At 38.4% G+C, this 15,707-nt stretch overlaps 1 protein-coding gene across 2 annotated transcripts in view; it reads right to left on the reverse strand.

The window, feature by feature from the left end:
* Nucleotides 1–15,707, reverse strand: part of ANO4 (anoctamin 4) — a 243,818-nt gene that overhangs the window by 98,807 nt on the left and 129,304 nt on the right. For both annotated transcript variants that reach the window (XM_074902662.1, XM_074902664.1), the window contains one exon: nucleotides 11,481–11,639. In XM_074902662.1, coding sequence (XP_074758763.1) covers nucleotides 11,481–11,639 — 159 coding nt within the window. The remainder of the gene's footprint in view (nucleotides 1–11,480; nucleotides 11,640–15,707) is intronic.

Consider the following 15,707-nt stretch of genomic DNA (forward strand, 5'->3'; position numbering starts at 1 on the left):
ATCCATTTCCCCCATCTCACTTTATTCATTCTGTCCTCAGAGAACACATACAGAAATACAGATCTGTAAGTAACAAAGCCTCCAACTAGTGTCCTCTGCACTTAAAAGGCTTCTTGATTTTGGTCACTACTTTCTGTATTTTATTATTTTAATTCTTCTCTCCTGTGAATTTCTTAAGTGAATGATAAAATCCATAAATTTGCACAAGACTGTTGACCCCGGATTTTCTGCATACCAGAGCTACCATCCACTCAACTGCTGTTTCAGGACATTTGTTTAATCCCATCCTGTCTCAGAAAGCCACAGTTTCCAACAGCAATAGCAGTCACAGTACAAACTCAAGAACTCTGGCGATGAAGGGCCAGGCTGTAGTCTACACTGAACTGTAAGGGAAGAAAAGGGAAGAAAAAAGCCATGGCCATCTTGACATAGCGTTGGTGACTGTTCTGCTTCAGGAAGATCACATTAAGACATGCCTTGCCACCAGCACTCCTATGATGGTAGGGATGCCTGAGCTTCTCCAGATTCTCCAGAGAATGAGGTCACAGATCAGATTACTGATTTACAGGGCACAGAAAGGCACAGAAATATAGGTATGGAAAGAAAAGTTTCTGAGTGGAGGAGAGCATATAAAGAGCAGTGCAGTGAAACTCTGAGTTATTGGAATTACTGGAGGTTAGGCTAACCCATATGAAAACTGAGTGCAACATCTGCCTTTCATTTAAAATAAATATGAAAAGCACCTGGGCTCCTTTATGGAATGGAAAGATTGAAAAAAAAAAAAAAAAAAGGCAGACATAAAAAATGAATAGCTGCATTCACCTGAAATTCCTGAGCAACACAGTCTTGATCTCACAGTTGACCCTGTTTTGAGCAGGAATTTGGACTACAGACCTGCTGAGATCTTTTCCAGCCCAAATTATCCTATGATTCTATAAAAGGGCAGGGGAAGAGCCAATCCTCTGGACTAGACAAGAGTGCTTTATGATTTGCTCACTGACTTAAGAGATGGTGATTTCACTGCCTACCTAGTCAATGTGCATACACTCGAAGAAGAAAAACTCTGAATAAATCGACCTGGCGAAAAAGGGATCCTTTATAACCTTTACACAGACACTCTTTTGACTTTGAGCCCACTGACAAGTGCTCAGTATTATGAATAAATAAAGTATCTTTCATGCGATTTTCCAGTCTCTACAGAAATGCTATACATTCTTTTTTAACAAACTGTATTGAAATGAAGAAAAAAAACCCTCCTCCTACTGCTTTTCACTCCTGAGTCAAAATACGTGAAGGATCCTGAACGGAAGCATGCTTGGTGTTACTTGGTGAAGGGGATTTTAGACCTTATCTGTACAATCAAGAAAAATAATTCCAGAGATGCTAAATCCTCTTCAGACCATCAAATTGAAGTCTATATCCAAAATTATCTTATATGCCTGCATTACAAACAAGTCAAAAAAAGTGATGCAAGTAAACATGTCTGAATAGCTTTCTCCTAAAAGTGTGTAACTTCTTTATAGCTCTATTTTAAAGAAATGAAAAATTGTATTACAGAACTTTATCGTTATTGATGTTTGGTAATTGAGTAAATCAGATTTGTACAACTAGTGAAATCATGAGAATGTTATAAGTGCCTCATTTAAGTGGCCATTTTAAAGGGAATTGCCTCAATAAAAAGATGTTTTAGTAGATTGATTAAAAAGACTTTATGCAATTTTCCTCACCAAAAAAAGAGGAGAATGATAAAAGTGGAGAAAAATATATTAATCAGAATTTAGCAACTACCAGTCAAGCAAGTAAACTTGCTGATACACTTCTTTCAAAAAACACTTTCTGCTTCTGAAACTAAGCCAATTAAACTAAAAATGTAAAAAGAATACACTAATAATAGATGGATTGTTTGTAACAGCTAATTATGGGAGATAATTTTCCAACCAATTTAATTTTAAAACCTATCTAATACCTAAATTCAAACTCTTAAATTTCTACATAATGAAACTGCATAAACTCAATGCTAGATATCTTATTACAGACTCAGAAATATATAGGAAAACCATATACATCTAGTTTTTATTATATAGAAGTATGTGAATGTGAAAACACACGAATATTCTACTGTTATTACTAGCCTACAATGGCAGCTTTTCAAAACATGACATTTATAAAGTAAACTGAAAGAAAAATGTCAAATAAACACATTGGAAATGAAGATGAAATGTCTCCAAATGTACCAGTCATTAAAAATAACATGAATTTTGCATATTGTAAGAGAAATTATAGAGTCATGTTTTCCAGATTTACATGTCTCCGCTTGGTTCTTCTCCTATCTACATTTTCACTGTGGAGGTTTTCTTCTTTATGGGAAGTTTTGAAATTTAAAAAGGTGGAAGAGATGGTGGTTAAAAAAAGTAAGAACATTCTTATATTAGTGATTGACAGTGGAGACTTCAGAATGGGGAGTCAATCTTATGTTATAAATGGAAAGATCCATTTGAGTCTATTAACAGAAACAACAGCAAGCTGTATTTAAGAAAAGTAGTAAATACTGTACGGTGAAGACCTCCAGGAAGAAAGAAAAGGGTCTTTACACTCTTTTGCCTAAAAGGCACTTTTAGAGATTCTTTTAAAAGCTTACACGAAAGATATTTGTGCCCAAAAGGGAAATTCATAAACCAGACAAAACTTTAAACAGGGGGACATGACTAATTGGCTAACAGAGGTTTCAGCTGATGTGGCTATCTCAGGAACATTTTTCCCTTGGGTAGGCTTTATTAAACTTCATTTACAACATCACTTCATTACCACTCAAACAGCAAGAAACAAATACATAAATATGCAGTGGATAGGACAATGCCGCATTTAATTTGGGCCCAGAGAGCCATAAACTGAAATGTCTTTTTCCATAAGTCTGAGCACTGAGGTAACTGGACTAGCTCTGCTTGGGTGGCTTTTATCACAATTAAAATACAGTTAATCCAAGGCACACAATGCCAATGCTTCACACATTCCATGACTGAATTAACCTGGTATAACAAAGAAGCAGTCAGATGATGAGAGGGCCTGGGGACCTTGTGAGAACAGGAATTGCCCTTTCCAGAGTCATGCTTCCCTCCTGGGACTACTTCCAGGGAGGGCAGCCCCCCACCACTTCATGCTGCAGAGGAAGATGCAAACGTCCCCTAGACCAAGAAGGCACTGCAGGCATTTGAAAACATTATTACTGTTTGTTCAGAAGCATAATACTGTACATAAAATGCCATCTTTTCAAAACAGGTTCAACACTAAAATCAACACAAAATGAGAATATAAAATTTACTGCTGGTGTTTCTATATACTCTGTCTTTCTGTTCCCTACAGACAGCTCTACATTTCTGCTCATTAAGCCAGTACTATCAGGGAGTGTTGCAGCAAACCAGTCATGTCACCTTTGGGCAATGAAAACTCTCACTGTGCATTAAGTGACTGTGCATTACATTATCTTGATACCACTGGCAGGCAAACAACATCTCAAAAATAATTGCAGTTTAAGACCAATTACTGGAAAGGGAAAGGTGACTTTTGACATATAGGGGACATCTCATATGTAACCTTGGGTTTTTTTAATCTATTGCCTGGTTGCTTGGGGTTTTTTTTTTGTGAGCCTAGTGTATTTCAAAAGGTTTTTGACATTCTGATTTGTGAAGACTGATGACAGGAAACTCTTCAAAAAGAAAATCCTACTCAACATTCCTGTAGAAAAAGAAGTATCTCAGGGGTCTTTTTATCCCTTTTTCAGTTATCTAAATATTTTCTGTATTACCTCCATGAAAAAGCCATACTTTTTTCAAATGTAACTTTTTCCACAACAGTTCCTTAGTTTACTAGCTTTACAAAGTCCTGTTAAAGGCTGGAATTTGTCAACTCGAAAACATTAATTTCTGGGCTCCCTCAGAGAATCAAAAAAGGTACTTTTTAAAACTGCACACTGAAATTTGAGTTCAGACTCATCCAGACTTCCATGTACCTCCTCAGATTTCTCTTCTAAATTGCCATTGTGCTGTACAGTGGATATAGTATCTGAAATCTAAAACATTTTCTCTCAGAATCCCAGGCTGCCAGAAACTCCTCCATTGTTTAGTGACAGTGCTTTTAGGTACAGAGCACTCTCTCGAAAAGGACATTGTTCTGTTTGTACCCATACATTTTTCTGTAAAACACTGGTGAAAAGAGACTCCACTTGCTATTTGTATTAGATAATGAACTAACAATAAATCTTTGGAAGACCAGTCTGTTTCTAACTTGCTCTGGCTGAATTTGGATGAAATGAACAGCCCAATGATTAAAATGAAATAGCTGGAAGCACTTTCACTTATAATGCACGTGGTGGTCTTGCATTTCAGTCTTGATCCCTTTTTGCAGGCATAGTTTATGTCACTTTGATGTCTCTATCCATGATGTGTGGATGCAATCAGACACAGTACCTAAACAGTCAATAGCAAACTGCACCTGCTAATAATGGCATATTATGCTGTTCATGAAACCACAGCTCCTGCAGGCTGCATAATTTGTACTGTAAGTTCATTAGCTGCAGATATTTACATATTAAACAGTAGGATCAGAAAAGTAAGAGACTGAAATAACTTACTAGAGTGCATGAAAACTACTGAATGCTTGATATTAGTTACAGTAGTAAATTAACAAACTACACCTGTGGTGGGTTGACCCTGGCTGGATGCCAGGTGCCCAAAGCTGCTCTATCATTCTCCCTCCTCAGCTGGACAGGGAAAATATAATGAAAGGCTCATGGGTTGAGATAAGGACAAGGAGATCACCCACTGATTACCATAACATGCAAACCAGACTCAGCTTGGGGAAATTAGTTTAATTTATTACCAATCAAATCAGAGTAGGGTAATGAGAAATAAAACCAAACCTTAAAAACACCTCCCACCCCCCTTCTTCTCAGGCTCAACTTCATTACCGATTTTCTCCAGCTCCTTCCCACCAGTGGCTCAGGGGGACAGGGTATGGGGTTGCAGTCAGTTCATCACATGTCTCTGCTGTTTCTTCCTCCTCGATTTCTTCCCCTGCTCCAGTGTGGGGTCCCTCCCATGGGAGACAGTCCTCCATGAATTTTTCCAACACAAGCCCTTACCACAGGCTACAGTTCTTGATGAACTGCTCCAATGTCGGTCCTTTCCATACGGTGCAGTCTTTCAGGAACAGACTGCTCCAGTGTGGGTCCCCTGCGGGGCCACAAGTCCTGCCAGCAAATCTCCAGTGTGGGCTCGTCTCTCCATGAGTCCACACGTCCTGCCAGGAGTCTGCTCCAGCACAGGCTCTCCATGGGGTCACAGTCTCCTTCGGGCATCCACCTGCTCCAGCATGGGGTCGTCCACAGGCTGCAGTGGAATCTGCTCCGCTGTGGACTTCCATGGGCTGCAGAGGGAGAGCCTGCCTCACCATAGACTTCACCATGGGCTGCAGGAGAATCTCTGCTCTGGTGCCTGAGGCATCTCCTCCCCCTCCTTCTTCACTGACCTTGGTGTCTGCACAGTTGTTTCTCTCACATATTTTCACTCCTCTCGTGACTGCTGTTATGCAGCAGGTTTTTTCCCTTCTTAAATACATCATCACAGAGGCGCTACCACTGTCGCTGATAGGCCAGAGGTGGGTCCGTCTTGTAGCTGGCTGGCATTGTCTTTATTGGACGCAGGGGAAGCTTCTAACAGCTTCTCAGAGAAGCCACCCCTGTAGCTCCCCCCACTACCAAAACCTTGCCATGGAAACCCAATACAACATTCGATCTTCTCCAAAGACTAAAAAGGTCTAGTTTTGTCCGAATGCCAGTTTGTCCTAAAGAGAAGCCTGTTGGCCATAGGTGACATCTTCCATGTGACCTACCATGCCTGCACAGTATGGATGATCATCACACGCACAGTTGCCCTGGCGCTTACTAGCACATATCTCACAATGCATGCTCACAGTTATCTTTCCCTCTGTAAAAAAAAAAGCTCAGAGGGCAGCAGATGCAATTTTGGTAGTGGAAGCTTCCCTAGCCACCTTTTTCTCTAGTGGATAGGGGGTTTTGGTATATGCAGAGTAAGCTCAGCATGACAGGGAAGGTATGAGCATCAAAGGAGAACTAGCAGCAAAAAAAAGATTCCCCAGCTGACCTGCAGTTTGTTCCTGGTCACTGCACAAACTCTCCTGATAAGCTGCAAATAGTGGGACACAGGCTGAGCACTGTTATAAACTGTATGCCTGTTTGAGTAAATTAACATCTATAGCAGCAATAAATTACAAAAAAAGTTATTGTTCTTTCAATAGCTGAATAAATTGAAGGCATAACTGAAAAAGAAACTTAGAGTCAACTCCAAAGGCACTGAGATTTTATTGTGCACTGCTTCTCAGAGAACCAAATTACATAAATCAAGTTTATAAAACACCTTTCCTCACTCAGATCTGCAAATGCCACTTGAGGTATGGAAGTCAGCTTAATTCATTGCTGCCCATGAATCACAATCAGCAATAACGTTTACATAACAAAAGTCTCATGAACAATTGCAGTAATGACGCACAAACCAGAAAAAAGCCGATCAGTCTCACGTAACTGTTTTGGCTCTGCAGTACTAACAACAACACCCAGAAGTAGTAGATGATAATATTTGACTATGCTCAGGAGCAATAGCTGTGGATTATAATGTCTCTTTCACATCATCACTTTCTGAGCACAACTATATTTAAGGTGTCCGACTCTGATGTTCTTGTTTTTCTCATACTTATTCTTTATTTCTAACTTTTACCTCACTTTGACATGGTCATAAGTCTATTTTGGTTTTACACTCAGGGATGAGCTAAGAGTCACAGAGATACTATACTGTGTGCTCTTTCTGTCACCTATAATTCCTCTCAACTTTCATCATTTTAAACCAGGCTCCAAGTTGCTGCTAAATACAAGTCTCTTACTGAATCTGCATTTCTAGCCTCTAAAGTCCTGTGCCATTATAGTTACAAAAAGTACAGCCACATAAAGAAAAACTGCTGTGTAGAACTCCTAATACCTTGCCATGAACTTATCTATATCTGCTTGCAAACTTGAAAAATCATGAAATAATAGTATGATGCTATTATATTGCATCAACTACTGAAATAGATCTCTAAACATAACTTTCAGATTTAGATTAACATAACTTTCAGACTAAGTTTATACCTGCTAGTAGATACTTGTTCATAAACTAAAAGTGAAGTTTATACTGTGTTTTTTCCCCCTATCTTTCTGGGTTTTCTCCAGAGAACACTTACCGTATATTTCTACTGCCTTTTGTATACACCAGCTGCATATCAACTGCCAGATGTTGTCCCAGAAATGTCAGCTGCTGCTTGAGGCAGGTAGTGAATGCAATTAGAGATGCCCTGGTGACAGCTTGACACTTATGGTGGCAATGCTTAAATTTTTAATCGGGCATGTAACACAAAACCCACTCAATTTAGATAGTTCCTGAAATCTGGACCAGTACACTACCCTACCTTTTTATCTGGGAGATGCAAAGATCAGTGTGTGGGCAAAAGTTCAAATGGATTGACTGATATTTTAAAAATACCTAAAACTAGTTCCTGAAACATATTCTGCATCCAGCAGCTGTGAGAAGACCTGCTTTTTAAGGCAGTAAGGGATGTTACTGCTTTAAAGCAGTTCATTGCTTTTATACTGAAACATTACTATACATAAAAATGCAAAATATATAAAATAAAGGGTCTGAATACTACTTTCACTACTTATGTGATTAGTTCCCCTTTACTACATTTCTATCTACCAATTTCTACTGGTATGTCAAATGTCTTTTCAGATATACTGTATCAAATCAACTTACAAATTAAAAACTTTGGACACAATCATTAATCAAAATGTATCAGGCACATCAGTAGCAGAAACACTCTGTATGAATTAGGTTAATACAGCCATAAGAAGCGAAAAAAAACCCAAACCCATGCCAAGTTCAAACTAAATTAAGTCTATTCCTAGGGCTACATGACCAGATCCTACACAACATCAGATCCATTATGGTCACACAGTATTTACATAAATCTAATACCACCTTCTTCTCTTTTACAAATTACAAATCCAAGGGTTCTCTGTGTTTGTTCATCCAGCACAGACTTCTCTTAACTACCTTACCACTACCCTACATTTGCACTGCATTACAGCCCAGCTTAAATGGGTTGCAAGTGAACAAGTTATGTACGTTAGCTGCTTCATGCTGGCTACCTCTGTGCATGCTTCTATTAAAGTAGTATAAGTTAAAGCACCTTACTGAAAGATGTCTGTAATACCATATCCATGTACCAGCACCATGTAGTTACTGTTTACAGCAACTTAGTTCTACCTGGCCTTTTAGGACAGGGATTAAAATACATTAATGGAAGCTGCAGGAATAATTTGGGATAAGGGAATTTAGCTGGATTTTGGCCAAGAGATTGAATATATAAATCTTTATTTTTGTGAAAAATACCACAGGCCCAATGTAATTCTGACTCTCCATTCTCTCTTAAAAAGATAGTTTTTTAAGCAAAATGCTGGGTTTTTACTGTCCCAGAGGGATGAACACTGTATTTGGAATGACAGACACTATCTGTATTTTCTCTTTACATAAAAGTAATTATAAGTTACCTTTTTCTGAGTGTTGGTGGGCTGATCTTAGTCTCTGGTTTATCTTGTATTTGGATAAATATGAAACATACCCTCAGAATGTGGACAGTAGTAGCAAGTGTTCCTTGGTCTGGGATCCCCTCATTGTTTACTACTGGATATACAGAGCACCAAATTTGGCAGAACTTCCACGGAGAGTGGTGTGGTATAGCCAAAGAACATGAGTGTGAATTCACTGGGGAATATCTGCAAAACGTTATCACCTTTTTCTAGAGTCAGAAACATACACCTGTTCAGACCTTTCTCAGCTACATGATCTTGACATTGTGCCTGAAGTTATATAAACATTTATGAATGCATTTCAGGTTCGCTTTCTCATTTCACGCTGTTAAGTGAGCACTTTGCTCCCTGCACTCTCCACTTCCTGGGTATTTTGCTGTGCTACACTTGTCAGCGAGCCACTGCAGTGCCTTTTTCTCTCTCTGCAGTGTTACCGAGGAATATGGTTTTGAAACTGCACTGTGAACAGCTCTGCAAGTTTTCCTTTCTGCCACCGATTTCACATTAAAAAGACAGGACTAATACAATTCAATGTCAATATATGAACAGCAAGTAGTCAAAGGAGAATGAACCAACAACCACACAAAAGTCATGGAAGGTGGGAAGTTTCTTCCAGTCCATCTGTTATAGCCTGTTGACTCTGTATAAATTCTGTGGCCAAAGCCACAGCCAATTCTCTCATTTTATCTGGGAGCAAACTTTTCCCAGTGGAAGCAAGATATTATATATGAACAACTAGAAAACAGACCTGCTGTTAAAATCTTCCAGAACTGAAACCGAGAATGATGTGTAGCCTCATCCAAAGGAGAAGTAAAAATAATAAGAAATCTAGTCATTAACCAATCACACCACTCAGTTTAAACCTAAGTGTAATGCAGTAGAACTGCTACTCTGCAGGGACGGGGAATGAGTGTACCAAGAATGTACTTAGTTTCCTTCAGGATTATAATTCAATTTAGAAACTAACATGATCATAAAATAAACATGCTAGGGTTTCATTTTAGGTCAGAGTCATATATTAAAAAAGATTGCTACCCTAGATTTTAAAAACATTAGCCTGAGTCATGTAACACAACCGCATTTTGATCATTCTGAGTTTAGAAAATGTGCAATTACTGATGCTGGCAAGAAGTCACACCAAGGCCAAATGAGATTAATAAGAAATAACACTGCATGTCAGTACCATAATAGAAACTGAAATGAATAATCAACTTGGCAGAACATTCATGCAGTCTAAGCAGCAAAGTCCAAATAAATGGGCTTGAAAGCCACAAGAAAATTCTATAGTAAGCACTTAAATCATCAATTTGGAAAGTTTTCTGTGCAGAATGTTGCAATAAGTTTCATAATATTTAAAATATGAAGTGATTTCATAGCTTTCACTGCTGACTTTAGCACGGTAATAAATCTGCAAAAAATCACAAAGTAGGAAAAGATTAGTTCGAAACCACTGGGCAGATATATCAATAGAGAGGATTAATTCCACATTCATTTCCTACACTGCCCAAACTTCAGAGACTTCTTCAGCATCTCTTCTGGTGGAAGCAGGGCAGAATTCTAGGATGTGAAGCTGAACAGCTGCAGCAACACTCTCATGTTCTTGGATGTTGGCATACAACTCCTATAGACAGTGGTATGTTTACAGAAAACATGTGATAAATGAAAAATGGCTGTTACTGAAAACATGTATCAACTGCTGCAGCACTAAAGATGCTATCTTTCAGGTTATTTGAAGGAATAGTTTATGGTAACTGGCTGATGTAACCAGTGACATACTCTTGTACACTTACATCCACCAGTACTTGTGTTAATTAAAAAACATGTAAAGAAAGGAAAGATTTTAATTATTCTGGAGAGAAACATCTTTCACTTTTTCCTCCCCAGTGTTCTCCAAAGAAGTGTGCCTTTCAAGTACAGAGGCACGTACCCTACATAACTGACCAAAACCTGTAACCTGAAAAATCCCTCTATCATTTCCGTCAGTGGCAGCATGTCAATGCATATTACCATATGAGCAAGCATAAGTAAAGCTAAATGTTCAGCAATATCTATTCCGCACAGAAGTGAGATTTAATCCCTGTTTAAGTATACTTGTGAAAGTTTAAGAACATAGCCTAGGCAAGAGAGACGGTCTCTTTAAGCCTTGCTCCCGCTACAGATCACATAAATACATTTTTAGAGACTGTACATTAATTTTTGCATTCCTGTCCAGAGAAGATTCACTGTTTTAGGACATTTTGTTGGAAATAACATTGGTATAAATGATTCATATATACTGTCCAACTATTTCAATGTTTAATACAGAAGGAGAGACTTCAGGCTGTTTTCAAACTACCAAAATACCGCTCACATCCCTATGCCTAAGCTGACAGGAAAATGAAGGCAGAGGTCTAGTTAGGTCTCTGGAAAGAGTACCAAGAGCCTCAGCAAAGAGTGGAGCAGGCAGCTAAGAGGAAATGCGGATTGCACTCAGTAGAATTAAGGCCATCCAAACCCAGCACTTGTTTTCTCTATTGCACAGCACAGTGGATGAAATTCTGTGGCTTACTTGTGCATAAGGTTGAAAAAGATGACTGTAATGGCCTGTTTTGGCCTTCAATCCATGCATCTGATTTTTCTTTGGGCTACACTTTCCCACTGCTCTGGCAGTAAAGACCCTATATTTAGGTATATTTAAAAGCATTTTTCCACTGTTACAGAGTAAAGGGGTTTCAAAGTAAACAAAACATACCCTCAGACTCTACACAGCTTTAAATGTTGAAAGTTTTTTTCAAGGAAGCTCTCTTACCTCTTTTTCCATTTGAAGTCCTTCTGCTCTGATATTTCTCTCAAATACTTCCCTCTTTTCTGTCTGTGGATTGGATTTTCTATACACCAGGATGTAGTCAATCCGACATTTCCCATCTCTAAAATATAGTCCATTGGTTTTGTTCTTATCACGTACTTCCTGTAAAGAGAAAGCCAAACATTTTAGTAACATTAATTTGCCTTGGTAATTGCTGCATTGCTGTTCACATCATCAGTTTTCAGTAATACTCAACACGAAAGATAAGGAATCAGAACAAGCTGTTCAAGTTTTTAGGTGCTTTACATACAGTGCCTCTGAGGTCATCTGAAAGTAGTACAGACTTCCCCACCTCAAAACCAGGAGGTCGTCTTAGGCAGGTGTTTGATCATATAGGCATGGGATAGGAGGGAATAGAGAACACAAGCCAACCTTCCTCCCCCACCACCCTCCATAAAATTAGGAATAACTTCTTACATATAAAATAAAGCAGAGAATAGTTTTAGTGAAGTGTAAATTTAAAATTAAGAACTTAGTATGGTAGAATGTCTGCACATGTGAGAAGAATAAACAATGACATGAGCATTTACTGCAGCAAGAAGAACTGAAACTTGGTGCAGAGATTCTCATTGCTTTGCAATGACTCTAGTACCTCTGTCTCACAGGACACAGTCAACAATATGAAGGTTCTGTACCTACCTCGCCATGTCTGATCAGACTAACTATAAAATATTCTTTCCTTAAGAAACAGCTGAGGAAACCCAGTGGATTTATTTGAAAATAGTTCCTGGTGTTTAGTCTAGCAGTAAGTAAATGCAATAAATACTGTTTCTTGGCTATTTCCTGCAAAGAACATACCTGCTTAAATGTTTGCTCTGACAGAAAGAAACAAACTGATTTCACCGTTAATAAGAGGTCAAGCAGGTCCCTCTCCTGAGAGCTGAAAGATCAAACTGCTGGTCTTTTTCCAGAAATTCAGGAGATGAAACTCTCTACAGATCCTCCTCACAATTTAACACTACTTCCATGTAATACAAATCCTGCCTAGGGGTTAAGCTTTCACTTTCAGACAAGTTGAAATTTTGTGGCAGTTTGCAGGTTGGAGTGTTTTGTACAAAAAATGTACACTGTAAATGATATATGAGAACAAACAGCACTCCCTCAGAGCAGTATAATGAACAGGGACTTTTAGGGACCTCAAGATCAGTCCAGCCCCAAGCTGAAGGGAGGTTTAGGCTAATTTCTTTCCATTTTTCCAGAATTTGCTCGACCATTACTGCCAGAAATAGTCATGCCCCATAAAATATGATCAAATCTCAAGAAAATTAGTATTTTGCCCTTCACATCTGGGAAAAGTAGAGAATTTTCATAGTATTTTCTACATAGGAGGACTGCTGCTGAATTTTAATCACAAAAAGTGATCATAGTAATAGGAAAAATTAACCTTACAGACAAAAAAAGCCCAATATTCCCATTCAAAGAGTTTAGTGTAAGCTATCTTCCTCACTTTCAGCACGCATTTTGATTAAATGGAAAAAACAATGAAAGCATCCCAAAGGTACCAAGGGGATGGGACATTTAGTTTACTGAAGGCAGAAGGGGGAATTTTTCTAAGATTCTTTTATTACAGCGCCTGGCTCCTGACACAGCTTAATGCAGACTTGATATAGTGGAAAAGTTCTTTGAGCTGAAAAAGAAGGCAAGAAAAAAAGATTTAAGCCCTAAGGAAATAACAGTAACAAACCATTTATATCTATACTGCATACCATGCTGACAAATGATATTATCAAGATATCAGAAGTAGTTTTCACAGAGCATTAAATATGAAAACAGCTCAGGAAGCACAGTTTATTTTTTTTCCATAAAAAACCCATGTTGAGAAGATGTAACAGAACTCAAAAGGCTATTTAAGGTTATTTGAATAAAGAAAGGGTGCAGTAGGAGATTTAGAGGGTCAACTTGGTGGCCCTGCTCTGATTTCTAAGCCTCCTGACAAGCCATCCTTCCTGTTCTGTAGGTCCCAGAGTCACTATGTATATTTTAGCAAGTAAAGCAGTGAAATAGGAAAGGATCTGTAAAGCAAAACAATCTGTGCTGAGGATCTGCTGTCTACTATGTAGGCTTGAGGGCCGACTTTGGGCCTCCTCTAGTCTGGTACTCCCGTGAGTCTTCTGGACATCTCGCAATTTGTATCCAGAAGGAATCCACGTCTGAAGTCCAACACTGCTTTGGAATGCAAAGAAAGCATGGGTAGGGCAACTGAGAGATTCACTTCAAATGTACACTCCTGATCTGAACAAAAATGTTAGCACAGATCCACCCAGAGAGTACCACAAGGAACGTGTCTTTCTCTGGGTGCAGTAGTGACTCCACTGGAAAAACAGATTTGCCCTTTATGCTTTATCTTTCTCTGAAGAAAATTGGTTTGCTCTACACTGACTTATCAGTGCATGTAGAACCTTATATTAAAGAAAGTCCATGAGATTTAGCCGAGTTAGACTCCCCTATAAATATGCCTTCCTAAGACAACTACTTTCTCTTGGACTTGTGAAACACTGACTACAGTATTGTAAGTTTTTGCTCAGAAGAGCAGCTTGGACACCCTTATCTGTATTCAGAGGTCCTTTTCGTTTTAGGAACACAGTATGTCAAATCCAGACTGATAAAACCTACTAGACTGGTATGGTCTGTGAGAAGGAACCCTTTCTGTTGCTCTCTGTTATAACCTGTAAGGAGGCTTAATAGACTGAGCCTAGACCCACAAGAACTGAGGATCTAACCTGGTATGGAGACAGTGAGGGCTGACCCAGCAGTGTCAGAAAATAGCAGCTGCAGGGCTTTTGCACTGTCGACAGTATTCCAGGCTCATACTATTCTAGATAGACTTTTCTCCTACCTTGAACTTTGCTGACCCTTCTCCAGACATGGCATCTTCTTTCCCTGTGTTATATCTTCAAAATTTAGTTTTCCTAAGCTAATTAAACAATTTTGTCTAGAACCAGGTCTGACTGCACTTATTGGTGGGAAAGTGGTTTAGTCATGTATGTCAACTCCCCATTCCTTCATCTGCAAGAGGATGCCAGAAAAAAAAGGGAAGACTTCACTCTAGCAATAAGTTTAGCATTTCTGTCTATCTTTGCAGCTTTATTTGTAATAGTCATATCTGAACTTGTATAACTGGGAATTCTTTTCCAAGGAATGAAGTAGTTTTCATCTTCTTAGACCCACAGTTGGGAGTCATCAGCATACACAGACATATGATTCATACATACATACATGCAATGACAGCTTTAGGCTAAATGGCTTACCTAAATGCTTCACTATTCAAAATGAGAGGATATGTAACCTTAACAGCAATAGAGACATTAAATTGAACATTTAAATGAAAATGCAGTTAGGGAAAACAAGGAAATTTGAAACTTTACCTGCAGGTCTTTAAAAAAATACATCAGAAGGGACTCCACTGTTTACTAATTTAATGATAGATTAGATTCTTTCTTCATTCCTAATTATTTTGGTTCCTGGTTATTATCAGAATGGATGCTGGAAGCTCATGGAAGATAGGATCTTTGAATTCTAAAGAGATTGTCTTTTCCTGTTGTTTGTGGCTAGTTGAAATTAAGAGTTCCCTGCATGCAACTTCACAGCTGGTGAAGGGGGTTAATACAGTGATAATTTATGAACTTATGCAGAAACACCCAGTTTTTTAAGGCACCATTTTAATCAAAGAACAAGTAAATTTTCTCTGTGTGTTCTTTTTTATTAATATCCTTTTGCCCATTTAGATTATATTTTGTGGAAGCTACAACTTCTTCCTGACACCACAATACATTTAATTACATGGATCTTTTCTAAAAATGAAATCATCTAGTCTGCAAAATCAAGTGCTCAAAGGTTAGGAAGTAACAGATCTGTAGTTTTCTCCAAAAGCTTAGATAATCTCTTTCTATATCCATCCTGATCACTGAAGACAACAGGGATTTGGTGGGAAAAAATTATGTAGTCAGCTTGTATTCTGGTAAATGCACACAAGAAAACTTAACTGAAATTGCACAAGCTATCATAAGTGCCATAAAGAACATCAGAATTCTTATTTTGCAATATGAATACCTTTTCTCTGCCATAATCTTCAGTGCAAGTTCTAATTTATAAAAGCAATTGTTAAAACAAACTCTATTCTGCACAGTGTTAATAACACTGTCCCCCCAAATATCAAGACTTTGATGCTTA

This window comes from Athene noctua, chromosome 3 (assembly GCF_965140245.1).
Source record: "Athene noctua chromosome 3, bAthNoc1.hap1.1, whole genome shotgun sequence".
Taxonomy (NCBI): Eukaryota; Metazoa; Chordata; class Aves; order Strigiformes; family Strigidae; genus Athene; species Athene noctua.